The sequence below is a fragment of the Tympanuchus pallidicinctus genome, unplaced genomic scaffold (genome assembly GCF_026119805.1).
Source record: "Tympanuchus pallidicinctus isolate F22 unplaced genomic scaffold, pur_lepc_1.0 scaffold6, whole genome shotgun sequence".
Taxonomy (NCBI): Eukaryota; Metazoa; Chordata; class Aves; order Galliformes; family Phasianidae; genus Tympanuchus; species Tympanuchus pallidicinctus.
The window spans coordinates 37916217-37943992 of record NW_026294780.1 but is presented as its reverse complement, the minus strand read 5'-3'; the positions used below and the strand labels follow the sequence as shown (position 1 = coordinate 37943992).

Genomic DNA, 27776 nt, shown 5'->3' with positions numbered 1-27776 from the left:
CTTGCTGAAACAATGATCAATTACACAACCCTACATTTCACAGACAACACTAACATTTGTAGTCATAACAGAAGATATGTTCTGCCTTTTATACGCCGCTGTGAGTTAAGGGAAGGGGAAACCTGAAGACTCTTCTCTTCCCATAAGTGACAGGAAATATTTCCTGACAACTTTAGTTAACTTTCCATACTAATGTCATAAAATTTTAGATTGCTTACTACTAAAAAAGACAGAAATTCATTTCATAACAGGTCTCTCTTGACCCTACTCTTTCTTTCTCTTCCATGAAATTAGCATAGTACATTTAACTATTAACTGATTACAAAATCATAATTAGAACATAAGATACCTAGCATGATACAGATGTAATAGTTTCTATAATCACTAAAACAAAGATTCTGTTGTGGGTGTTGCAGCAAGTTTCTGTGAATTCTTTACAATATTTTACTTAAAAAGCTTACGCTAAAGAACCCCTTGTCCTGTATTAAAAAAAAAAATATTGTCTTTCATGTAAAAATTAAACATTCATTCTGAAAAATCAGAAGTTCAACACCCCCAAAAAGTTTATGAGAATTAGGAAAAAAAAACTACTGTTCACTGCACTAACATTACTTTATATGTTTTCTCCATTGCATTAGGTCCAGCCAGCATGGGTTCATGAAAGGCAGGTCATGCTTGACCAGCATCTCCTTCTATGACCAGATAAACTGCCTAGTGGACAAGGGAAAGACTGTGGATGTAATCTACCTGGACTTGAGTAAAGTTTTTGTTTCTGTCTCCCACAGTATTCTCCTGGAGAAGCTAGTAGCTCATGGCTTGGACAGGTATGCTCTTCACAGGGTAAAAAGCTGCCTGAACAGCCAGGCTCAGAGATTGGCAGTGAAAGGAGTTAAATCCAGCTGGCAACCAGTCACTAGAGGTGCTCTTTAGGGATCAATATCGGAGCCAGTCCTGACTAATATGTTTACTGATGATCTGGATGAGGAAATTGAATGCAACCTCAACAAGTTTGCAGATAACATTAAGTTGCAGGAAGGCTATAAAGAGGATCCAAAGAGCCTGGACTGATGGACTGAGTCCAGTGGATGAAGTTCAACAAGACCAAGTGTCAGGTCATGCACTTTGGTCACAGTAATGACCGCCAACACCACTGGCTTGGGGCAGTGTGACTGGAAAGCTAGGTGGAGGAAAAGTATCTGGGGATATTAATCAGCAGCTGTGTAAACACAAGCCAGTAGCATACTCAGCTGGCCAAGAAAGCCAATGACATTCTGACTTGTATCAGAAACAGTATAGCCAGCAGAAGTAGGGAAATCTTTTCTCTATGCATGGCCCTGGTAGGGCTGCACACTTCACTGTTCAGTACAGAACAGTACAGTGTTCAGTTTTAGGCCTCTTACTACAAGAAAGACTCTGAGGCACTGGAGCCTGTCCAGACTATAAAAGCGACAAAATGGGTGAAGGGTCTGGAGCTCAAATCCTATGAAGACTGACTGAAGGAACGGGGATTCTTTAGACCAGAGAAAAGAAGGCTCAGGGGAGACCCCATCACTCTCTAAAACTATCTGAAAAGAAGTTGATAGTGAAACTAGGATTGGTCTCCTCACCCAAATAACTAGTGATAGGACAAATAGTAATGGGCTCACATTGCACAAGGAGAGGTTCAAATTAGCTATTAGAAAAACTTCTTCTCGGGAAGAGTGATAACGCATTGGACAAGCTGCACAGGGAAGTAGTGGAGTCATGTTCCCCAGAAATTTTCAAGAAAAGGGTAGATGTGCTACTTAGGGATAAGATATAGTGAGTATGGTAAAGATGGCACAGTGATTGGACTAGATGACCTTGGTGGTCTTTCCCAACCTCAATGATTCTATTATTGACACACCATTAAATGCAATGGGTAAAAAATTAATTTATCTGGGAGTAAAATTTATTTGTTGTCATAATACTTTATTATTATTATTTATATTACATTTGAAGAGTAATCAGAATTTTCAGATACACCTATAATAGTGGGACCTCATCAGTGACAAATAATAAGTCATTCTACTGCAAATAATACAAGGTAAGATGCAGAAGCTCTTTTGAAAGACAAAATATTTCCATTCTCATCACAGGAGAGGATTCCAATGTTCTTTCTATTTGCTAGACACAGAACTATAGTGGACTTATTTAAATTATACACTAGGATCAGATGCTTTTATAAGTTTTTCGTGTAAATGTATGAATACTTTAAAATAGATTTTCTCAGCCAGGGTGGTTTGTTCTGAAACAGATCAGGCAAACATTGATCAAGTATTTTGAGAATAACTGGCTATATCTGATCTAAAGATGATCCTACTTGATGTTTCTTACCATATTTTGTATTAGGTGAAATTGTACGCAGACACTTTATCACATGCCCAGCAGTTGAAGAGGCTGGGAATGATTCAGTGTGTAAAATACCACTGTGTTATTATTGTCCTTTCCTTTGCTTCCACAACAGAATAACAAATTACTTGCCCTATACCTGGAGGCAACACAGCTTTTTGTCAGCCTGATAAAATACCAAGGTAGCTGTCAGTGTTCCATTCTCAGTGCATTTTTAAAAAGTTCTCTTAATGGAATTATCTAAGTTTCTTGCAACTACTATATGAAAGGAGAATAAATAGATCACCAAATCACTTTTCATGAACTGTTTGTAACTATGAGATATTTATGTCCCCATTTATTCACCTCAAGAACAGTGATCAAGATCAGAGGATATATTTTGCTCTAGAGATTCTTTCCTTAGAGCCATAAGCTGTAATTTCACTTTGTTTCCTTTGTTATTGTTTTGTTTTAAAGAACTAGGATAAAACTATTCACTATCACTTGATTCTTATCTTCTCTGTTAATTAAAAATATGCTTTACGAAAACAATATTTGCAGAAGGTATATAATCAATGCAGAAAAAGAAAAAAGGATATAATCATTCATTAAAACATACACATTCATTAAGTGAAAAACCTTGAAATGTGCACATCTAGAGATCCATTCATTTTAATCCATGAAGAAATAAGAATGTGATCAATCTTTGCAATATTTGTTAATGACGTTCAAATTCTGCATTACCTGACAGGATTACTAGTCAAGGACACACGAAGTGATTCTAAGCAAGTCACTAGTCTTTCATCTGTTGATCCAGATTTTAATTCCTGGATAAATTCTTGTGGTGAAATCTTTCGACTGTTCTTGAGACTTCCCTGAAAAACAGAAAACAAATTCATTTTTTATTTGGCATGTACAGCATTTGAATAAACCATTGATGACTAAACTTTGGTTTTGATCCATAAAATTTGGGAAAACAATATATTTTAGACCTAAGTCTGCAACTATTTGTTGTCCATACACTGTTTACGTTGAATGCTGATTACATTTTTGCCAATTCGTGATTAAGTTTATGATTGGTAGTCAAAAGTAGCAGACAGCAAACATAAAAATGCATCAGGCACACTTGGTGAAATAGTGTTTTTGTAACAAATTAATTCTGTGCATTGCAAACATTTTAATTTTTAATATTCAATACAAAAAAAAAAAAAAAAAATCTGAGATGATCACAGGACAGGCATCCAGGTAGGTCATGGCATTCTTATGGGAATACAGACTGAATAACCAGTGCATCTGAAGAGCATTCAGGATATTACTGCAGTAACATGCTGTAAAACACTTTTTTCTTCAAGATCCTGGCAGCACAACAGAATGAGGCTGGAACTGTAGAAAAAAAAAGACTACCTTGGTTCTAAGGGATGAAGTAAACACCTCAGGAAAATAAACAACAAACAGAACAAACAAACAAACAAGCAATGTAAAAAAAAGGAGGGACTTGAACACTTTAAGCAGCAACTTAAGTTCTAAAAGATAAATCCCAGCCCAATACAAACATGACTGCTGATGAAATAACATGATATTTTAAAATAAGAATTTTACCCAAATTTTGCTTTTTGGATTCTGGTCTTTTTTGGTGGGTGGGGAGGTAAATGGGGACATGAGGGCACTGAAAAGAAAATGCTATGACAAGCTAATGCAGTGCTATAAAAGCAGTTTTATATAGACAAAATATTTCCTGTATTTCCTATTTTAAGCAACATAAGCTAAAAGACAATTGCCTCAACGCATCATTAAATCATTAAATGAGAAATGTTGCATAAAGTAAATTCAAAATACTAATGACCTTTTGGGAGGACACAGAATATCCAGTGTTTCAAACAAAACAACAGTCACCCTCAACAAAAGCAGCCATAGAATTTGCAGTTAAAATTAAAAATCTAAGAAGCATTCACTATACTCTTAATAGTATTCACTCCTTCACACTTTTTTTTTCAGGGCAGATGGGGATGAGGCATGCAATCTATATTTGGGTTGACCCAATGGAAAGACTCATTTTGCTGGGAGCTGAGGTATGGTTATGATATAGCATTAAAGAGAGTTACTTAATAATACTTTATTATTATATTGGTTATACTATGAGGCTTGGGCTTAAGTCAAGAGTTTAAGTGCTGAAAGTTACTCTTTCCTGTTCCTGGAAGCAAAGCACAAAAAAAAAAAAAAATTTTGAAAGAGATGAGATTAAAAATTAGTATGACTGGCTGACAGATTAGATGGCTCACTGACATTCAGGTGGATCTCAACAGGCAGCAGAAACATGCAGAGAAGGATCTCATGGAGTGCCTCAGCAGGAAATGCAAACGATTATTACTTCCCAGGTGCACTGACATATGCTGGAGTCCAAACAGTCAGAATCTGACTTGCAGAGCTCTTGATGGGAACTCAGTTGACCACAGTGGAAGAGCATCACCAGGTAGTCAAGGGAGTTGAACTGACCTACTCAATCCAGCCACAGGAGTTCTTAGTGGGCCTAGCCAAATTCCTTAAAGGTGGTCACGAGAGCTCATTTGAACACAACCAGTTCTCCTGGGTGGAGTGCATTATTTGTGAATTTTTTACTGTGATAGCGAACACGACCAGACTTACAGCATCAAACTGAACATCACTCAGAATCTAAGCTCAGCTGTCCCTGGCCCCAAAGATAGCTGAGAACAAGCTGGAATGCAGGAAGATTCATTTTCTGCCAACTACTTTGTCTTTTTCACACAACACCTATTCAGATACTTTCTGGATCCAAGAGTTACCACCAGTGTACACCGGTAATGTTAGGAACAACACACCACCTTCTTAAAAATATATCTAATTGGCAAGAATATTCCATGAAAATCTTTTCAAGCCCTGGATCTAAAACTGAAGTGCTTCCAAAATCATCCTCTTCACCAAGATAGTAACTTACATTTCCATCAGGCAAGCAGCTGAGCTTCCCTATAAGTATGGCTGTGTTAGAGCTCAACAGAGATGAGGAAATAACTGAAGAGAATCTCTAAGCCAAATGTAAAAGATCTCAAAAAACAAATTAAAAAAACTCATAACATTAAGAAGCACATAACAGATTTGATAGAATATGAAAGGTAAAAGAATGTTGTATAAAACTCTACAAATTAAATGCCTAAGGGGGATCAGTGACAGGGATTGCTTTTTTATTATTCAACAGCGTGCATACTGAACACATCCATCCTGGTACAATAAATGCCCAAACATTTTAAGACAAGACAGTACATACTCCTGAGTCTATGGAATTTGAGTTACAGCTGTGACATGTGTAGGTAATCTAAGTCACATCTCTGGTGTAACAGTGGGTCAGGGGTGCAGCTGTGTGCAAATGCATGCATTCAGTTCCCTGTGCAGTTCTGGATCTCCTCAGCTATTCTCTGCATGGATGAGATAATGGAGTGGCCAGAGACAAGATGACCAACTGAAATCCTAGCAGCCATCACAACAAAACATTTAACTAAATGTTACAGAAGTTCTCCTACACGTGGGAATTTCAAAAAGTCCCAGAAACTCTCCTGGCAGCTCCTGCTGTGCACAGACTAATTGATAAGCACTACTTGTATGCCTAAGCATATGGATTAATATCCTGGGTGGAGAACTTGTCATTTTCATTGACATATCCTAGCAGTTCTTGCTGTAAAACTGACCAAGCTGGATACAGCTAAGATACTTATAAATAGTTGGTAAAACAGCCTTCTTTTAATGCAGAAATGGTCAAGTAGGAAAGTCATATGGACCAGATGTACAGTTAAGATAATTAGAAGGTGTTTTGAAAGCAATAGCAACATGTAGAGAGGTCACAGGGAAAATGAATCCAGCCAGACAACAGAAGTTTATTAGAATGACAACTCAGGAAGTCTCATCTGACCCATCCAAAGACACCATCATAAGCAATGGAGACATGCATCAACATCCACTCTGTTTCACATTCACTTCCCCACCTGAACATTATCTTGTGCAGATGACGCCAATGAACTGTATGAGTGTGTGCACAACATATCCACAGTACCAAGTACCACTTATTATTCACAGTTATAACACAGTTCTGCTACTTAATAAGAATATGATGCATCTGCCACTGCTCAAGTAAAATGAGAACTGTAGCTGATATCAATTGTGAAACTGATTATATTAGCTATATTTCTGCATGGGAAAAGCTGCTTAAGTTCAAAATGCTTGAATTAACCGAGAAACAGGAAATATCTTGAGGCATCAGTGCCTCTCAAAATTTAATTGCTCAACTGAAGAACAACTGGTCTGTGAGCAGATGCAGTATGAAGTCAGCATTAATTAATTCAGTTACAACATTACAAGGGAGTAAGCTGAACAACAAAAATGAAATCTTGCGAAGAAAACTCACTTTAAAAATCCAGTCTGTGTATGTTTCACATACAGAGAAGTGAAATTTACTTTGGTAGATGAGGTAGCCTTTTAATACAACTACGTTCCCTCTTCTGGAGGCTGGTGGTCCTGACTATGGCAGAGGGGTTGGAACTTGATAATCCTTGGGGTTCCTTTCAATCCCATTCTATGATTCTCTGATTCTGAATGTTTCCTGATAAATACGACATGATACCACAGGAAACAAAAATTTCACTTAAGATTTTCAAACCTTTATGGTTTGAAGCAGTATGTGATACATACCTCTTAGCTGATATTTTAAAGGAAGAAATAAGGCTTCATCTAAACACTGCACATTACAAGAAAACAAATACACAATAGCAGAATATTCTGAAGTGCTTCAGAAGAATTATTCAAGCATGTAAATTATATTATTGTCCAAATTTTTAGTAAGTTCCCCAGACAAAGAGGCTTTACATGCTCAAAAATTCTTCTACAGGGAGCTTCTTAAAACATTAATAAAGGCTGATGATGACAGCATGTTTACGAACATGTACAGAAGCTTTTGTTTAGCTAACTGTTGAAGAACTCTCTAAGTAAAAAGGAAACAAATCAAGGAGTATCAAACTATGCCTGTCTGCAGAACTTAAGTTACTCAGAAGTACATTCCTTGGTCCTAAAGCGATGGATTCATTCTAAACATGTCATATACATGAGGAGGTAGGTTACAGTATTCTATACATAAATAAGCAACTGAATATATATAGATCTGCCAAAACCAGTGTGATCTCTAGATATACCAGTAATAGAGCCATTCTTTGTAAACGTTGGAAAAGCGTTCTGCACTTCCAAGAAAGAGAAATCCTGATACTGAAGCCAATGATGAAGGTTCGGTTACAGTAGAATCCACTGATCACTAAAGGCTCTTTCATATTCAGTGATTTATTACAGCAGGGACCTGTTCTCCATTTCAGTAGTGTTTATATTAACAACTGCTTTAAATGAAGCCTGGTGAGGACTCTGTAGAAGGGCTGTAAGTGAATATACTTTGTACCAACATAAGATAGCTTAGTATGTGTCTCATTAATAGGAACAGAGACGTGAGATGGGATCAGTTATACATAACATTCAGGCACATGTTCAGCATTTCAGCTCATCTGAAAAGAACTGACACCCCTTTCCTCGAGTGAAGGTACACTGAAAGTTTGCTAAGTGCAGTACAGCGTGCAAGTGCACTATTCCCCCAAGATATAGAGGGCACCTGGTGCGTCCAGTACACTTGAGGCACTTAAAAACATGCTGGCAACAAAGAGTTTGCAAGGAGGATGGTGGGAGACCATGAGTTTCCCATCCCAACTGCACCAACACTAAATCATATTCATCTGCAGGACTACTGTATCAAACAGCTGCATTTATACATCACAGAAAAGCTCCTCCCAGTTCCTCAGAAATCTGAATGCTATTTCTAGTAAAGATATAGCAGTAGTAACATAGTTCAGTAAATACAAGAGTTTCTCTTCATGAATTATTCATCAGAGGTCTCTCATAGCACAAAGGAGGACAGGTGGGAAGTCAGGGAGGGGAAAATGGAAACTAATTGCTGGGGCAAAACAAAAGTGTGCTGGAACAAACAACTATACTGGAGGAGGAAAACTGACCTGTCTTCTTCAACAGAGTACCCTGTATGGCTGCTCTGTGCATAGTGCTATAGGCTCCACTAGCAAAAAATACATGATGATAACAAAAAAAAATAAAAATCTTTATTGCAAATGACATTTGAAAAGATCAATGAAACCTATTCATCAGCTACAGGCTTCAGTTCTTTGCAAGCAGTAAGTGCTAGGAAATCAAGAGCCAGCACAAAATCTTCTCTCTCAAGAAAGGGAGTCTTAACACTATCATCAATATGGTGAGGTTTCAGTAACATACACAGATGCAGCAACTCTGCACAGCCATCCATATTCTACTATTAGTCACTTTTTAGATCAAACAATTTAGCTCTTAGAACGACTGTGGAGGCTTGGAGTATCAACAACGTATAAACCTAGGTAATTTGTTCTGGGCTGAGAAATACCAGGGGTGTTGTATCCGTGGCCTGAAGTTTCCTGATCTTCTGTGAAATATCTCTAAAAAAGAAAAATTGACTGACTTCCCAATCTTCCAGTACTAAAGAATTTTTATGCTGCAGAAGGACTAGTAGCTCTCACAGGCTCATCTTAAACAATATCCGGACAGTTTGGCCCTGCACTAGGTATCTTTTATTGCAGCTTGTAAACTTATGAGATAATGTCCCTTAAAAATGTTTTTATCTGAGAAATAAGTTAATCAAAAGAAAGTAATATGCGTACATTACTTTTCCTCTCTAGTAGTAAGGAAGGTAAATGTTAAGTCATTTTTCATATATTTCATCAAAATGTACGTACAGACTTTGAAGCAGTGCTAATGTATTGCATCACCATTTCTTTTTTGGTATTAAAATCCTTTTCTCTCAACGGCATCTTCTTGTCTTCATTTAAATTCATATCTTCCTAGAATGGAAAGAGAAATAAAAGAAGTTTTGGCATCAAGCAATAGTTGTTTAACCATAAAATACTGATTATAAAAAGTAAAGACACAAAAACATGAACCTAAGCAACTGAAAGTTCTTATACAGATAGCTAAGTTAGATGTTATTTAAAATCACAAAAAAGTGTATCTATCTTCCTCAGCAAATCAAATTGAAAAAAAAAAAGCAACTGAGCCAGGATAAACGAGTGCATCACAAACAGAAGTAGCAAAACCTCTTCTCAAAAATCACTTAAAATATTAAAATATATAAAGCTGGGCAATGCAATCTCCTTTTTCCCAAGGGTAGTTCACAGAATAATATTCACTTCTACAAAAGGTGAGGACCAAATTCTTGATGTCTTCATCACTAAAACAACACCTTCAACTGCTACCAAAACCACTGTCACATTTCATGCCAACATAAACCCAAGAGTCAAAAAAAAAGAGTTTTTGTATGCAGAACCCCATTCAAAGCCACAGAGCAGCTATTCAGTGACAGTTCTGACTCATGAACTCCTAGTGTTCCAAGCCTAGGAATGCTCTGACTGTTACAATCAGTTCTACGTTTTGTGACAACAGACATTTCCTTTCATGCTGTAGGTTAAAATGGCATTTGGAAACAATATATACACATATTTATGTATACATTTAGCATTATTATGGTCAACCAAACTTAGGACAAATTACTGCAGTTATTTTCAGCTGAAACTCATTGCCCACTGATGGGGCATTGTCTCACAATCTCAATATCAAAGCTCATTTCACCTACTCAAGAACCAGTGACAGAAAGCAAACAAATTATTCTTTTAATTTTAAGAAAGCAAGTTGAACATCAAAATTTAAAGATCACTGAAACTTGAACTTCCTTGTCTTTCCCCAGTTTTCATATGGAACAGGACAAGGTCAACCACAATTTCTAGAAATATTCAGCTGTTACAAATCTGAGCTGTAAGAAGTTGCAGAAAATGCTAGACCCTTTAAGCTGAATTGCTTCACAGCAAAATTAGGGCAATTTCATGTAGATTCTATTTTCTTTTTCTGCTCAGAAATGTCATCATTTCCTTTCCTGAAGGACTAGAGAAAGTTTTCTCATTTAGTAAAATAAGCTTTTTTTTTCTTTGCTTTTCCCACTAGTGCCAAACAAGTACAGGGTGCATGCTGAAAAAAGTTCTTTGACTTAAAATATGGTAATATCACAGTCTTTTGCCTCTGTGGCAACTAGCTCATGCATTCATGCTCCTTCCCATATAAAAAAATTAATGCAAAACAAGATTGTCTAAACAAGCTGAAAGAAAGGAGGCCACACATACTTCAATCTTTTCTCATAGCTGTTCTGTTCTTCAAAGTGCTGTACTTCTTTGATCAAAAAAGTTCTGAGAGAAACTATCATCTTATGCCAAGAACAAAATTCTAGCAGTACATAAGGACACATACTCTTGACACATGCCTTTTTCTTCATTTTGATAGTCACAGCGTACACTTACATAACACGTTAGTTATGTAAATCTCAACAGTTCATCCATCTATTTTTCTTCATATTACTACAGTTCTTATCCATTTTACATGAGAAGAACTCCCTTGAGAAGAACTCAAATGTTCTTAAATCTTTTATTTTAGTATTTGTCTGGATCTGGAAGAAACAGATCAGCACTGTGTTTGCCCTCCTGACTACCAGAATCCATGAAAAAAATTGACAACTGCCTTGTGCAATAGCTGAATACTGCATTTTGCCTCTTAGTAAACCAAATGTTGGGGCATTATCTTGAAAATAAATGCTACATTTTCTAGATTTTTGTTGATAGTGATAGTAAACAATAAACCACTATGATTTACTTAATGAAGGCAACTTGGCATCATTCAAAAACGCTGCACAAAAAAGAATTTAAAAAAAAAAATCAAGCCAAAATGTGCGCTTTTAAAACACTGTTGGGTAATGTATAAGACTTTCATATGTCTGGGAACAAAACAAGGTGGGGGTAAGTTTTCTGTATTTAACATTATGGAAAAAAATAAAAACAGAAAATATATTTAAAGCTGCTTGTCTTTATTAAAGCTTTCATAAGCAGCTGCAGCTTTTTTTTCAGGATGAGAATGAGAACAATCAACCACACAAGGTGAAGTCTTTAGGATGTCAAAAATCAAAGCACTAAAGATGGAAGGCTAAAAAACTAATTTTTAGTTTTTAGGGTGGTTTTTTGTTTTGTTTGTTTGTTTGTTTGTTTATTTGTTTGCTAGCCAGGAAAATTTTAGCAGGAAATTACATAATCAGACAGGACTACAGGACTTCTAAAATTCATCGGGGAGCTCAGACATGAATGTATGGTTTGAGAAAAAAGGATTTAGAGACAACCAGAAAGGCATTTAAAATAAGAAACTGATAAGGAAGTTCTTTCTAATTTACTTCTTCAAAATTTTTTTTATAAGTAAAAATTATTTCAAAGCATGTAAAGTACTACAATTTCACTACAATTGTAAATTCCAAACAGGTGCATGAAAATCTTTATGCCTTGGGCTAAAAATTAGGAAGAAAGAATTGTCAGATTGACCTTACTGTTCTCTCTAGTCTTTTCCTTGTTATCATGTACAGGTATCTCTCATTTCATACAATAGTATAATTTAATTCACTACCATCTATTAAATGCTGAACAACATATCTATGAAGACTCTTATTACCAGGCAACATATTCTTTATGATGTGCACGTGACAAGCCATATTCTAACAACTAAAATAAAGTCCATCTTGATATTAACAGACAATTTTTTTTTTCTTGCAAGTTCCAATAAATGTCTTCAGGATTTTGTGCCTCAAAATTCTTTCCACAGGTATACAGATGTATAGCAATACCAACCTCAAACAAAAATATACTTTACATGTATATTTAATAGTGCTAGCTGGATTTTATTCAGTATTTCAATTGTATTTTTAAAGCTTACATTAACAGGAATGTTAAGAAGACTGAAACCAAAATATTCAGTAAATCATTTTGAAAAAAAAAAAAAAAAAAAAAAACATGCCTAGGTCATTTTTAGCCTTTCCTGAAACTTATCACATCTTCAGTACCTTGCTTGTAAAATACCATAGATTTTCTTTCACAATAAAATTGAAATGTGCGTATATGCTATATAATGGAGAAATTGAATTAAAAAAAGCTTCATGTTTGCCTGTAGCTATTACATTCCTCTGTTTAAAGTAGTCTTGCTCTTTTCAGTTTTCTGGAAATAAAACTCCTGAACTTATTGAGTAATGAAGTGAAAACAAAGGCCTTGCTTTTGTTGCAGAAAATATCCAACATCTAACCATAGTGGAAAAAAAAAAAAAAAGGCAAGAAACTAAGAAACTTATCAGTACAAAACATATTGCATAATCCTAGATGTAAGGGCAAGTTCGTTCATAGGAAATATTATATTCTGTCTGTAAGAAGTCATCTCTTGCTTTTTTTTGATTTTTTTTTTTTTTTTTTTTTTTTTTTTTTTTTTAAACAAAGGAAACATCCTCGGGTTCTGAATGAGATGGCTGATGTGGGTGCCAAGCCGCTCCCCGTCGTATTTGAAAAATCATGGCTGCCTGGTGAAGTCCCCGGTGACTGGAAAAAGGGAAACATTACTCCCATTTTTAAGAAAGGGTAAAGAAGACCTGGGGAACTACAGGGCTGGGGCAATCTTATACTTAATTATGTATTTATACGTACTGGGGGAAGATCTCCTGGAGACCAGCCCTGCAGAGAAGGATTTGGTGGACAAGAAACTGGACATGAGCCAGTAGTGTGCGCTTGCAGCCCAGAAGGCCAACTGTGTTCTGGGCTGCATTAAAAAAGGGGTGGCCAGCAGGGAGGTGATTGTCCCACTGTACTTGGTTCTTGTGAGGCCCCATCTGGAGCACTGCAGCAGGTCTGGGGGCCCCAGCACAAGAAAGACACAGAACTGCTGGAATGAGTCCAGAGGAGGGCCACTAAGATGATCAGAGGGCTGGAGCATCCCTCCTATGAGGAGAGGTTGAGGGAACAGGGATTGTTTAGCTTGGAGAAGGATCCGAGGAGGCCTCATTACAGCCTTCCAGTACTTGGATGGAGCATATAAACAGAAGGGAAAATGGCTGTTTATGCGGGTGGATAGTGATAGGACAAGGAGGAATGGTTTAAAACTCAGAGGAGGTTTATGTTAAACGTTAGGAGGAAGTTTTTCACACAGAGGGTGGTGATGCACTGGAACAGGTTGCCCAAAGAGGTTGTGAATGCCCATCCCTGGAGGTATTCAAGGCCAGGTTGGTTGGATGTGGCTCTGGGCAGCCTGGTCTGGTGGCTGGCAACCCTGTGGATAGCAGGGGGTTTCAAACTAGATGAACATTGTGGTACTATTCAACCCAGGCCATTCTATGATATGATTCTATGATATGAAACACCAAAACAATAGAATTTTACAAATAAGAAGTATTCAACTGCTTAAGGAGGCATGTCAACTATGGCTTAGGTTTCAACTCGAATCTTTTATTTCCCCTCAAATCATTTTAAGTTATTCTGTAGGTAGGCGATACCTTTTTGGAAAATATGAGTCAATCATTTCACATGAATACCTTCATAACAGCAATAATCAGAAATGAAAGGAGCTAATAATCATCCTTGACTCTCTGGTATTATGTATTCTTTCATAATTCCGTGATCAAAAATGAAACTTTTTCATAATTTCAACCACCAACAGGACATTAGTGCACACAATGTGGGAAAAATTAAGCAATATTTATCCAAGAAAACCCAAAAGGTAGCATAATGTACTCAGTGAGGTTTCTGATTTTAGAAGCTGTTCCCTTCAGTACTGACCAACTGATATTTTTCAGCAAAAGTATCTCCAGAAAGCTTGACTTCAACAACGAAATTACAAAAATTACTATTCTCTCAGTCATAATTCTCAACGGTAGTACAAATATACCTTCAAAACTAAACACTGAAGAGTACTAGGAATTATAAATTCTATGAGCATTCCTCTATGACTACATTTAATTTCCTCCACAACCTAGTCAATAGTAGCTGATGTGGGCTTCACAGGAGACAAGTAATTATTAATTTCTGTGAAGAAATTCTGTGAATTTCTGCTTTTCCAATCTCACTCTTTTCCCTAAGGGCTGTTTACTTTTAAACAATTGATCTTCCATTCCCTAAAATATCATCAACTGTGTCAAAAAAAAAACAACCAAACAAAAAACACCAGTTGAGTGGTACCAACATCACATGATCTTTCTGGCAAGTGACCACTCGTTTGTAGCAGATTAATGATAACAGCTATAGAAGAAACTACACTAAGACTGCATGCACCTTGTAGAGAAAACAATGACTTAGAGGCAAGAATTCCAAGTCTTTTTTGTGCAAATATTAGATTGGAACGAAATCCTGCTGTGGCATTCAAAGGCATAAAGCCCCTTTATGTTTCAAGTCATTTTAAAAGCAAGCAGGATTCCCCTTCTTTCTCCTCATCAAAACCTGTTGCAGAATCTCACTTCTAATAATCAAAAGCCTTTTGTTTCCATATTAAGTATTGTAGGCACACAAATCTTGTCAGAAATTAAAAGGCTTCATTTTCTTTGGAAATGGTGCAGAGAACAACAAAAATAGTAATTCAGGTGAAGATCATAATGCATGCCAGCATTCTTCAGTGAAAAAAGTCAGTATAAGACACCTACCATCATTTTTTCAAAGAGCGCTATGATTTCTCCTTCTGACAGGGGTTTTGGAACAAAATCTTCCACATCAGTAGGTGTAGATGACCCATCTGTAGAGTGTGACTGCTTCATATGTGGCAGAGCAGGTCTTTCCTTTTTGCTCCCTGGAATTCTTATACTGGCAAATCTGTCCAGCTGAAAACAGAAACAGAATATTTCACACATTTTTCCCATTCTGTGTACTCCTAATTAAAATGGGTATTCTTGGAGTCTCAACATTCTGATTTTTCTGTAGTAACTTACCTGTTTCTTAACTGCCTTAATTAAAGTGGCTTCTTAAGGATACATATAATGGTAAGTTGCTTGGCACTTCAGTAGCAAATAAGAATTCCACTAAATTATGAAGATACCACACAGAACATAAGAATTTCATGGAAAAAATTTTGAGGAAAATTGTATTTACAAAACCAACTAAGGATTTATGAAGAGTTCCTCATAACCATTACATGTAGAATATGGAAGGAAAAAAAACTAGATTTATATAAGGCACAGTTCTAAACTGTTTCTCCTAAGTCTGAAATGGCTGCATCCCTGACATTGTAAAAGAGTATAATGATATACAGTGATGTTACTTTTTACTAATAAGACAAGTTAGCATGACTAAGACACTGTTCTATTTATTTTCCATTTCAATTATTACCTGAGCTCAGCACTTTTCTGTGTCCCAATTATTTAAAAATTCACTTAGAAGCACAAAAACTTAAAGGTTGTTAAAAACAGGTAGTATAAATTCACAGTTTAATGAATAAGTTAAAGCTTTATCACCAATATAAGACAATGATTCTTACTTTACTTTTTGAAAAGATACTAAAGCTTCTTTGGAAAAGTGTTTGGGCTTGGGTTTTGCATTTGTTGTTTGTTTTTTTTTCCTTGGTTTGGTATTAACTACATTTCAGTAAAGACTTATTAATTGAAATTTTAAGATGTTTTCAGTGTTAGAGACTGAATCATCCTTGTAACAGCCTTTTGAGCAGATATGAACAGCAATGTTACATTTGTCAACACAAAAGAAAGTTCCAGTTCAGTTTGATGCACAAAAGATTTTTGACAAGATTTCAACCTTATCAGTAGCCTTACATCTTTGAACTGCTATGCAAATACTATTGAGGTTTCAATAAATCCTAAAGATGAGTATTTTGAGATATCATTCAATAAGCACATCTAAGTTACCACACTAAATGACAAGTAGTTATTACAGCATCTGTGAAGCTAAGATCAGAGAGAACAAAGAAAATTAGTGGCAAAAATTGAATATAAGCGTTCCACTCTCACCAACAGAGCAGAAACTGACTATGCATAAAGAGAGGTTTAGAGGAAAAGACAAAAAGAATTTAAATTCTTCCTGTTCAAAACTGAAATAGAACATTTTTAGAACATAGATTACAAGCCACTCATACAGATGGTTGTAGAACATGCAAAACCAGAAAATTAATATAGCATAAACATAAAAGAACTCAGCATGGAAGATGAGGCCCTTCAGTGTCACATCAAACCAGCAGGCAGTATGGAAAGCACACTCAAAAGGAATAATTACACAGGCAAGACCCAGGAAGAAAGAGAATGCAACAAAAGCAAAAGGGAGGAGAACACTGTGGAAAGCAAAGTACAGATTCATCAGTGACAAAAGCCATCTCACATCTTGATCAGACAGCAATTTTCCTTCCTGTCGTTAAAACTATAAGTCTAGGGCAAGCATGCAGAGATGAAGCCAGATTGCAAACTTCATTGACTAGACCAGAATCTTAAAATATAAAACCAACCGATAGGAGAGCTTTCTTCTCAATTAATGGATTTCAATAAGCACCAATGAAAGTCAGTACACCTGCTCCAAAGAACACTTTAGCCAACAGCTTTTCCCTGTGCTCATGTTTGTTATCTAGGGCACAACCAAAAAAAACAAAAAACAAAAAACAAACAAAGAAAGCCACACCATTATATTTGAAGATTCTTAGTACGGAGAACTGAAGCAGAGGGAAAACACTGTGGCTGAAATCACAAATTTCAGGACAATTCAGTGGGTAGAAGGATGACAAGCAAGATGTGCCCTACACACAATGAGTTCTCTTAACTCATTTATCCATAAAACTTTTAGCCCCTACCTCCAAGCACTTGTTCATAGAATCATAGAATCATAGAATCACCAAGGTTGGAAAAGACCTAAAAGATCATCCAGTCCAACCGTTCACCTATTCCCAATAGCTCCCACTAAACCATGTCCCTCAACACAACATCCAGCCTTTCCTTGAACACCCCCAGGGTCGGTGACTCCACCACCTCCCTGGGCAGTCCATTCCAGTGCCTGACCACCCTTTCTGAAAAGTAATACTTCCTAATGTCCTCCATGTCCCCTCTTCCTTCCCTTTCTTACAGCCCTTGTTCCCTAAGGCTTCCCTCTTCCTTCTCCTGCTCCACAAAGGCAGAGCAGTTCTTAAGATAAAAGAGAGACAGTCAACAAAACCACTCTAGTCAGTGAAAAAAAATACCCAGAGTTCCTCTTATTCTATAAGGAACTGAGCAACAATTCAGGGATGAAGGCTGATTCATCCCTAAAAAGATGTATTTTGCTTCCTTTCAGTTGTTCACATTTTTAATTTATGCTTTGTTTTAACTTCTTTTAGAATATTAGACTATGTGCTAGATGCTTTGCAGCATTACAGATGAGCTTCTAATACTCATATTTCATATAATCAGCTAATTCAATACCACTTGTCTTAAAGGAGAAAGCACACTATTCAAATATATTTGTTGAACAGAACAAGGAAAAGTAAGCCAGATGCAAGCATTATAAGCATTTAAAAACATGTAAAACAAATTCTTCTGAATAATCTAAAACAAAGAAATCTGAAGAATTCTATAGATCTAAAAAAGGGAAATTGAAAAAAAGGAGTCACAGAATGGTTTGGGTTGCAAGACACCTTCAAGATCATGTAGTTTTAGCCCCTATTCCTTGTGCAGGGACACCTCCTACTATACCAGGCTGCCCAAAGCTCCATCCAACGTGGTCTTGAACACTTCCAGAAATGGGGCATCCAGCTTCTCTTCTCATAAGAGTGCAGTAGAGAATCACCTTCCTTGCCCTGCTGGCTATGCTCCTTTCCATGCAGCACAGGATATAATTAGCCTTCTGGTTTATAAGCAGACACTGCTGGCTCATGTTGAGTCTCTCATCAACCAACAGCTCCAAATCCTTCTCTTCAGGATTGCTGTCACTCTCCATCCAATACGTATTTGTGTTTGGGATTGCCCCACACAGGTGTAGTGAGGCACTTGGCCTCGCTGAAGTTCAAGAGGTACACATAGGCTCACCTCTCGTGCCTGTCCAGGTACCTCTAGATGGCAACAAAACCCTCAAATGTTTAAACTGGAACACAAAGTTTGGTGTTGTCAGCAAACTTCCTGAGGGTGCATTCAATCCCACTGTCCTTGTCACCAACAAAGATGTTAAACAATACCAGTCTCAACACTAGCAAGCTGTGAGGAACATCAGATGACTAGTCTTCACTTGGACATCAAGCCAATGACAACAGCTCTTGTCCACCGAGTGGTTTGGTTCATCAGATCTGTCTCTCTCCACTTTAGAGACCAGCTGGATGCTGACCAGGACAGCATCAAATATTTGGCACAACTTCAAGTTGATAACATCAGTTTTTCTTCCTTCATTCACCAGTGCTTTAACCCCACTGCAAAAGGCCACCGAATTTGTCATGCACGATTTGCTCTTAGTGAAGCCACACTGGCCATCGTTAAACACTTCTTTGTTTGGTGTCCCTTAGCACCATTTTCAGTAGGATGTGCTCCATGATTTTTGACTGCCATGTAAATTCTCTGGGTCTTACTTTTTTCCTCTTTTAAAAATCTAGGTTGTGTTTTCCCATTTCCAGTCAGTGGTAACTTCATGGGGGACTGTCATGACATTAAAATACAATAGATAGCGGCTTAGCAAATTCATTAGCCACTTCCCTCAGGATCCAGATTCATCTGAACCAGGTCCCATGGACCTGTACATCTTCACATTCCACAGATGTCTTAGACCTTATCTTCTACTACAGTACATAATTCTTCATGCTCCCAGTCCCTGCCTTTGCTTTCTATGGCTTGGTTGGAGTGGGTAGAGAACTTGCTGGTGAAGACTGAAGTAACCAGATATCCTGTTTCCTCCTAGAGGGCACTCATGTTTTCTCTAGTCTTCCCTTTATCATTAGCATACTTACAAAAGCTTTTCTTGTTGCCCTTGATATCCTTGGTCACATTTAATTCTACCAGGGCTTTAGCTTTACTGCTCTGATCCATGACTGCTCAGATAATTTGTCTGTATTTCTCCCAGGCTACTCGTCCTTCCTTCCTTCCATCCTCTGCAAGCTTCTTTTTTTATGATTGGGTTTCTCTAGGAACTCCTTGTTTATCGAGGCAGATCTCCTAGTCCATGGCCTAACATTCTCGCTGTTGGGATGCACTGAGCCTCCAGTTTGAAGGAGGTTATCCTTGAATATTAGTTTTCTCGGGCCCTCTTCCCTCCAAGATTAGATCCCACCCTACTCTACCAAGAAGATCCCAGAGGCCAAAATGCACTCTCCTGAGGTCCAGAGTAGCCAGCTTGCTGCACTACTTTCTAACTTCCCTAAGGATCTTGACCCCCATCCTTTCACAGTCGTTGCTGCCAAGGCTGTCCTTGAGTTTCACATGCCCCACCAGCCCCTCCTTTTTGGTGAGAATGAGGTCCAGCATTGCATCTCACCTCATTGTCTCCTTGTTGGATAAGTTATCACCTACAAATCCAGGCACCTCCTGGATTGCTTATGTCTTTCTATGTTATCTTTCCAATAGATTTTGGTGTGGTCGAAGTCCTCCATGAGGACCTAGGCTTGTGAACCTGACGCCTCTCCTATCTGTCCATGGAGGGCTTCACCCACGCGGTCATCTTGGTCAGGTGGCCTGTAGCAAATCTATAATGTCAACTGTCCCTACCCTCTCTGTAATCTTGATCCATAAATTCAGTCAGTTTCTCATCCATCCCAACATAGCCAACACAGACAATAACAACAAAATTCACAAGACCTGAACAGTAGCACAGTGTGGGTATTCTACATCCATTACTCTTGAATTTCGCATTACTGGTACTTCAGAAAAGTTAATACCTCTCAGTACTCCATACAAGTGAATAATTTCATGGTCCACAGAAAGCTCTTTACACAAGGAATAGAAATTTCATTGCTTGGTTGTAATGAAATTTACCACTGATGCTGCTGGCGATCCAAGTGCAGAGGAGGAAATGGCAAAAATATAGTTCAATAATCTTCTATGTTATATCAAAAATATATTTAAACCAAGCTAAGCAGTGGGAGATATCTAAAGACAGCTTTGTATCAGCATCATTACAGTTTCTAGAAGGTCTGACATTCTATCTTTTTAAATACAGTTTTCCTGTTCTAACCAATAAAAACATTCAGAAGTATATTGAAGCAATGCTTTTTAGAACAATTTTCTCAAGAGAAAAATTCTTTTCCTTAGAATCTTTCTACAGTCAGTATTACAAATAGCCAAAGAATAAATAAGTGTATCAAATGGTCTTGATAAAAAATATTTCCATAGTCTCTTTGAAATTCTCCAAACTGAGATTTATCTTGAAGTACTGCCTCAACTCAGAAGACAACCCAAAGTCAAAAGTTCGAAGGCAATAAGGTATTAGGGGAAAAAAGAGAGATGCAATATGATACTTCTGAGCACTCAAAGGAGAAAGTTAGATATTTTTTTTCAATAGAGTACACAGAAGCGTTACAGGGAATCTGTGACCAGCTAGTGAGTTCCAACAAGAATATATTCCTATCACCATAGCACAATGTTGCTAGAGTTAAGAAAAACTGCATTTTAGATAAGTAAGCTATAAAAAACGGTAGTAAAATAATGAGTACAAAAATATCCAGTAAAATCTGTTTTAAATTGTAAAAACAAATCAACTGTGCATGAATAGCACTCAAGTTAAAAATTATGTGATATTAGAAAGAGAAGTGAAGTTAACTAAGAAATGTTAGCACTTGAAAATAAAAACAGCTGAAAGTACGACCAGTTCTCCATCCAAAGGTAAGCAACTTCTACAAGTGGTAGGGGTATATCATTGTTCTGTTAGCAAAAGCTAGCTGAAACTGTCCTAAGTCTTTTCTGCTCAAAACACAGGGGTTTTGGACTGGCTGAGCTATTTTACTCTCTTTCTCCCCCCCCCTTTATTCTTTTTTGGCTGATTAGTGTCTTTGGTTGGCTTAGGGGGTGCCTTTTCTTTGAAAGGAGAGGAGGAAGACGGATTTTCTTTTTTTGCTTTGCCTTTGTTTTTACTTGTTTAAGGTGAAATAGAAGAAGATGAAAAGAAAAAAGATAAAGAAATGAATTAGCACAGCAGAAAAAGTATGAGTCTTTACTTATAAACTTGAATTTAAAGCAATGGGATGTCTGTGTATACTTTAATTTTTACGCCTTTATGCCTCCCACCACCAAAGACTGGAAGTTCCATAATTAGCCATGCACTTTATTCTGCCAGTTTGAATTATCCACAAGAAGAAATGTCAAGGCGAATGAAACAAAATCCTAAATGTCAGAACTGAAATACAGCGAAAAGTAAATCGCAGTCAACACATAGATGTGAGTTATCAAGAGAACACTTCTAAGGAGCCTTTTACATTTATCACCCTGAAGATTGTCAGGGAGTCATCACAGAAAATCTGTATGGTCCCTTACACTACAATACATTTTAAAATTGCCTTACGGTAGCACTCCTTCCACAACTTTGTTCCATAGCAAAGCTCTGTGAAACTACAACGTCAGCAGCATGGCAGTCAGACATTACTAACAAACTCTAACAGACGATGAGATTATGTTACTGCATATACAGTACAGCGCTGACAGCATCTACACACTAGAAGTTATCTCAATCATTTCTTGGCAGCAAAAGATATGCAAATGAATTAAGTTCTCACGTAACTTAAAGGTAAGAAACTGTGCATACAGAAAAAAAGATGAGAGCTTAACTTCTTTATTACTAGAAGTGAATGTGACCATTCATTTTAAAGGTGGCATGATCAGAGCAATACTCCAATCTGTTAGGGATTTCAATTCTAATGAATGTTTTTAAACACTGTCACATTAAAGAAACTGCTCAAAAGAGCAACCGACAGCACCTATCAGCAGGATCTGGGGGCATTAATCAGCAGTTGGTGAACATGAGCTAGCAGTGTGCCCAGGTAGCCAAGAAGGCCAATGGCATCCTGGCTTGTCTTAGAAATAGTGTTGCCAGCAGGACCAGGAGGCTGTAGTCCCTCTGTACTCAGCTCTGTAAGGCCACACCTCAGGTATTGTGCTCAGTTTTGAGCCTTTCACTATAAGAAAATCATTGAGGCTCTGAAGCATATCCAGAGAAGAACAATGAAGCTGTGAAGCATCTGGAGCACAAGTCTTATGGGGAGCAGATAAGCGAACTGGGATTGTTCAGTCTGGAGAAGAGAATGGAGAAGAGAAGGCTCAGGGGGGACATTACTGCTCCTTACAACTGCCTGAAAGGACATTATGGTGAGGTGGGGGTCAGCCTCTTTTCCCAGGTAACTAGCGACAGGACAAGAGGTAATGGCCTCAAGTTACAATCGCTGTGCAAGTGCTGAGAACATCAGTTTTGATCAGTGTGGCCAGGTATACTTATATCTGTGTATATTGTACACTTGTGTTTGTGTGTGTGCCTACTGGGAATATACACTCAGTCTCACTATTGATTAGGCATGGAGACATGACATAGGTTATTGGATTTATTGTCCCCAACATTTTCCATCCCTAATAAAGCAAAAAATTCCCTCTGCCCAACATGATTTACACATTTATAGCCAATTTGACAGTAAGGTCAGAAGCAGTATTTTTGCTACTTAAAATATTAATAGAGCTTAAAGCCCAACTCTTGCTATCAAACATAATATAATGATGTCCTTCACTGTTGGAAATACATTAAGAGCATTCTAAACATACTCAAAGCCCCTAAGAAGCGATGATACTAAACATTAAGGAAAAACATAAAATGACAATTCCAGATAAGTGCCACTCACCCCCTCGAGAATTTATTTCAGACCGACTGCTAAGTAGGTATCACAATTTGAATCAGTGAATATGAAAAATATCTGCAAAAGCCACAATGAAGTAGCCATCAAAGGATGAATGGCATCCAAACTTTTATTGGCTTCCAATTTCATAGGTTCTCTTTAAAAGACCTGAAGATCAAAGTCACAGAGATTCAAGGAAGTGTCCAAGCTGAAAAACCTTCCAGCTTATCCCACTTTCTGATCAGATCCACAGGAACTACATCTATTTGTGTTCTCACTTTGATCTTAGTGAAAACTTCTTATACCATCTTCTGTAAGACAACAGTGTCTATTGAACTTACAGGCATGATAATGCAGGAATCAATGGATTAATTATCAGCAGACTAATTGCTGGCTCTTCAGAATTTCAAAACCCATGCTAAAAGAATTAGAGGTATTACTCCATCTGCCATCTTGCTTCCCTCATCTTTTTCTCCCACTTTTAATTAATACCTTAATATTAAGAATTAAAAACACATATCTGTATAACCATATTTATGTTCACATTTCTGTTGAGGAAACTTGCTAAGAGAGTTCTCCTATGAAAGTGAGGTTTTACACAAAACTGACATATGTAGGATACATTGTAAACCAATAAATTCAGTATAATTCTAATGGACATATATGGTATATCTAAAAGTAGGGTTTTAATTGCTGTATATTGTTGAATTTGAAGTAAATGTAAATGCCACAATAAATTCTCAAGCACAATTGATTGTAAGTAAATTATTGCAACTCTCGAATCTATCGTGCTTGTATTAATTTTCCAGTTACATGAAAAATTTAGGTTGAAGGTGGTTAACCATTTGCAGAAGTTAGATCCTAAAATAATCTATAGAGGATAAAGCAGCTGTTTTCTGAGGATTGACACAAATTGCTTTGCAAATGTTCTGAGAACCAACAAATCAAGTGGAATCAACTGGCATGGCTGGTCTTATTTACAGTCAAAGAGGGATAAAGCAGGGAACTACAGAAGTGATTTAATAGCAGAAGTTACCTACGTCAAGGACAGAACACTACATCAGCTGAGACTCAGCTTCCTACTACCTATCTTAGATAAGCTCAAGGAAATGAATGCACAAAGAAGGGAATAATAAAACTGAATTGTAAACTCATAACACAAGCAGATACAGAGTTTCTCAATAGAAATTTAATGATATGCCTTTAAAGCATTTGCAGTGAGTTTGGCAATGCAAAGTTCCAATTTTCTTAAACATGGGAATACTAGAAACACCCACAGACTCTCAAGACACAGAGTACTTAAAAGATTTACTGTTTAAAGAAGCTGGAATTGTTCCACAAAAATATTGGTTGTGCACTTCTTTCAGAGTTCACAGTTGATTTAGCATGACTGTTCCCTCAGGTAAAATTGCCACAGATCTATGAAAACAGCACCTACAGGCATTTCTGCAAAAATAAGTGAATAATCTTGACTTTGATACTGTTTCCTCAGTTCAAGAGCAAAAGTTACTCCAAACTGAGGCTGGATGATACGGAAGAAGATAGGGGAAAAAAAATAAATAAATAAACAAAACCACACCACTAAACTCTTCAAGCAGAAAGTAACCCCCACCTTCATGCTGAGCTCACTGAAAGATGTGGGAAACCCTTCCGTCTGTTAGACTCTCTTCCCTGGCTGAAGTCATTAAATCCAAACAGGAAGTGGAAGAATGAACTCCAGAGAAAAGGAATAGAAAACAGGAAGCATTTTTAGAAAAAAATTTCAGCATACTGGACTCCAAATGTTGGTATCAATGCAATTTGACCAACAATATATACAAATACTAGACTCAAAAGGTAAGACTATGAATTAAGTTTTGACTTGGCTTACAGAGAGTATCTCCTAATGCACATATCTGGAGCAAGAGCTTAAGTGCAATGCCTTGTAGGTCTCCAGAATTAAAGTTAACACACATACCTTCCATCTATCTCATCAGAAAGATTTTATCTAAAAAGTGATGCTAAACACGCTTTAAAAATTGGACATAATCCAATATCTCATCACTGGCTGAGCACAACATAAATTTTGTAATAAATAGACACACTTGAAGCATAACCTGTACTTCTTTATATCTTCTGTTTAAGCTATTTAGTGCAGTGATTGGACCTTAACACCTTGGGAGGCAGAGAGAGAGAGACAGAGAAAGAGAGAGAAACAACAAAAAAAAAGCATTAGTACTAGATTAGAAAGTACCAAATGGGAGAATGAGGTAGGTTTAGGCGGAAAAAGCCCAGCTACCTGAAATGTGTTGTTTGTTCACTAGTTATAGTAGCATATTATCAAGAAACTTGATTAAAAATTGTTCTGTTTTAGCTTAATCTGCAGTATGAGAAGTATTGAACATCTTTCCTCTCCCATTCTCATGGAGAAATGCATACATGGACCATCAAGGACAGATAATCACTAAATACAATCTATTAGAAAAGAACTGACATGAAACATGCAGCTAGAAAATCTTCATTTCTTGTTTGAAGAGGTAACAACCAAGCACTGTGCAAAGCTTCTGTTTCTCTTGGTACCATTTACATTCTGTCTACAGGACAAATACTTGCCAATTTTCAAGATCTCAAATTTTTTACTGCCCCCCACTTACTACACCTGCGGAAAACACAGTTTCACATAAGGAAAATCTGCTACAATAGAATAGTTCAGTCTTCCAAACATTCTGCCAGTCACTTTAATCCAGAAGCCAGCAGTTCAGTCATGGAATTTTGCTGTAACACCCTAACACAAACTCATGGTGAAAAACTAGCCTAACAATAGCAACATGAGAAGGAAGAACAGAAAATTAGACAATTCCTGTGCCTTCATTTGAAATAATTAATACTGGAAGAGGAACAAACAGGAAATGAAAGGTTGCATCGATTTATTTCCTTGTATTTGAAAGTAAAAGCAAGACACTAATCTTCTTTACCAGCAAAAATATTTCACGTGACATTAGAGAATTTATTTCTAATGACACTGAGTCAAAGACATCCTCACTTTTTCCTCCTTAAAACTCTTAGAAAATAAAAAAGAAAGTGTATTCTTTCTTCAACAGTCAAATAGCTCTTCAAGATTAACATCTTGCTAAATGAGAAGTTCCACTGGTAATAGTAGAGCTTAGTAAGAGTAAGGCTTAAATAAACCAAGATGCATGGAATAATCCCTTTCATTGGATGACTTCTTTTTCCTGATACATTCATTTCCCAGAGATGATTCTACTTTTTTTTTTTTTTTTTTTTTTTTGAAACCAAAGCATTTAACTAATGGCAGAATATTAGAAGTCACAGAATTTATTCCTGCACACAGTCAGGACCTGGATGTGCAGAACATATTTCACTCTGAATCTTGTTTCTCTGCATACTACAAATTACAAACCTTTTCTCATCTATACAGCAGAATTTTGGTGTACACTTTTTTCCCTACATACACAAGCAGTTCTATTTTTAAGAAAAGCCTGTTAATATGCACAATTCTTAAAAAAAAAAAAAAAAAAAAAAATTACAAATAATTTACTGGAATATGCAGCCCTCCAATTATAAAACATATTTGTTTCCACAGTGATCTTGCAAGTAGACACTGTGTCAGATACACTGTGTCAGCTAGCTACTTGCTGCTCTTTTAAAGAATATTCTTGCTTTCATAATCTCTAAATGAAGAAGCTGGAAGGAACACACATTCTAAAAAATGTCATGGTTTAGGACTTAAAGGGGATATGTCAGTATAACCAGACAATTCATCAGCAGAATCTCAGGAATAACACAGAACAATTCAAATACTAAAAGCAACCTGAGCTAAGAATCTCCAAATACTGCTAACTTGCACTGTTTCTCAGTTCAAGTGCACTGCATGCTGTCCAGAATAAAACTGTCTATGTTTGTCCTCCACTATAAAGCTCTCTACATTTAAGCACTCAGTTATGCACAGAAGTATTTCTGCAGAAACACAACATAGCAAAAAATAAATACTGAAGTCATAACAACTAATCTTTAAGTGCCTAGTGAACACTGTTTCTCACAAATTCCAAGACTTTCCAGTATTATTTACATTCAGAAAAGATACTCTAACCAACAAAACAATGGTAGGGACAACAAAACAAGTGTACATTAATTGCAAAGAAAAAAAGATCTGCATTGTGATAATCTGCTGTTGAAGTGAGATGAAATTTTTCGAAACACACCATTAGTATGATATTGATAATAACTGAAATTGCTTGAAGCAAGCATTAATGACTTTACAAGCAACTGTTAGTTTATTAATCACTGGATATTAAGCTAGCCACACAGACCAAGGAACTTTATTATTAAGTATGCAATCACAGACATTTTAACTATATCATACATCAGCAGGCACAATTACTTGTCAAACTCACTCAGGCATGATTTAGCCATGAACATATTTCAAAGCCATGCAGAGATTTTTCACTACTTGAACAGAGTATGTTACAGATAACCAACAGTTTAGTAAGACTTTACCAATTAACTACATTAGTTTCCAAGCTAAGACAGCTTCTGTAGCAAAAAGGTCACTTATACTGTGTTAGCAATGAGGTTATTAGCTTAGCAAAGCCAAAGCAAAACATATTAAGTTGTCTTACCACATCATCTGTCAATGTCTTGATATTTAAATGCTGTAAATTAAACAGGAAACCAGACATGTCACAATTATGTAGTCAAGAAACGAAACA

General features: G+C 36.9%; 2 protein-coding genes across 2 annotated transcripts in view; one reads left to right on the top strand and one right to left on the bottom strand.

Annotated features, from left to right (window-relative positions):
• Positions 1–27776, top strand: part of LOC128092112 (uncharacterized) — a 392342-nt gene that overhangs the window by 323134 nt on the left and 41432 nt on the right. The gene's annotated exons all lie outside the window — the stretch shown is intronic.
• The window catches only part of DIAPH3 (diaphanous related formin 3), a 228895-nt gene that overhangs the window by 192283 nt on the left and 8836 nt on the right, over positions 1–27776 (bottom strand). Inside the window, exons 3-6 of the mRNA XM_052705656.1 lie at positions 27687–27719; positions 14960–15133; positions 9165–9269; positions 3094–3224 (exon numbers count right to left, since the gene is read on the bottom strand). Coding sequence (XP_052561616.1) covers positions 3094–3224; positions 9165–9269; positions 14960–15133; positions 27687–27719 — 443 coding nt within the window. The remainder of the gene's footprint in view (positions 1–3093; positions 3225–9164; positions 9270–14959; positions 15134–27686; positions 27720–27776) is intronic.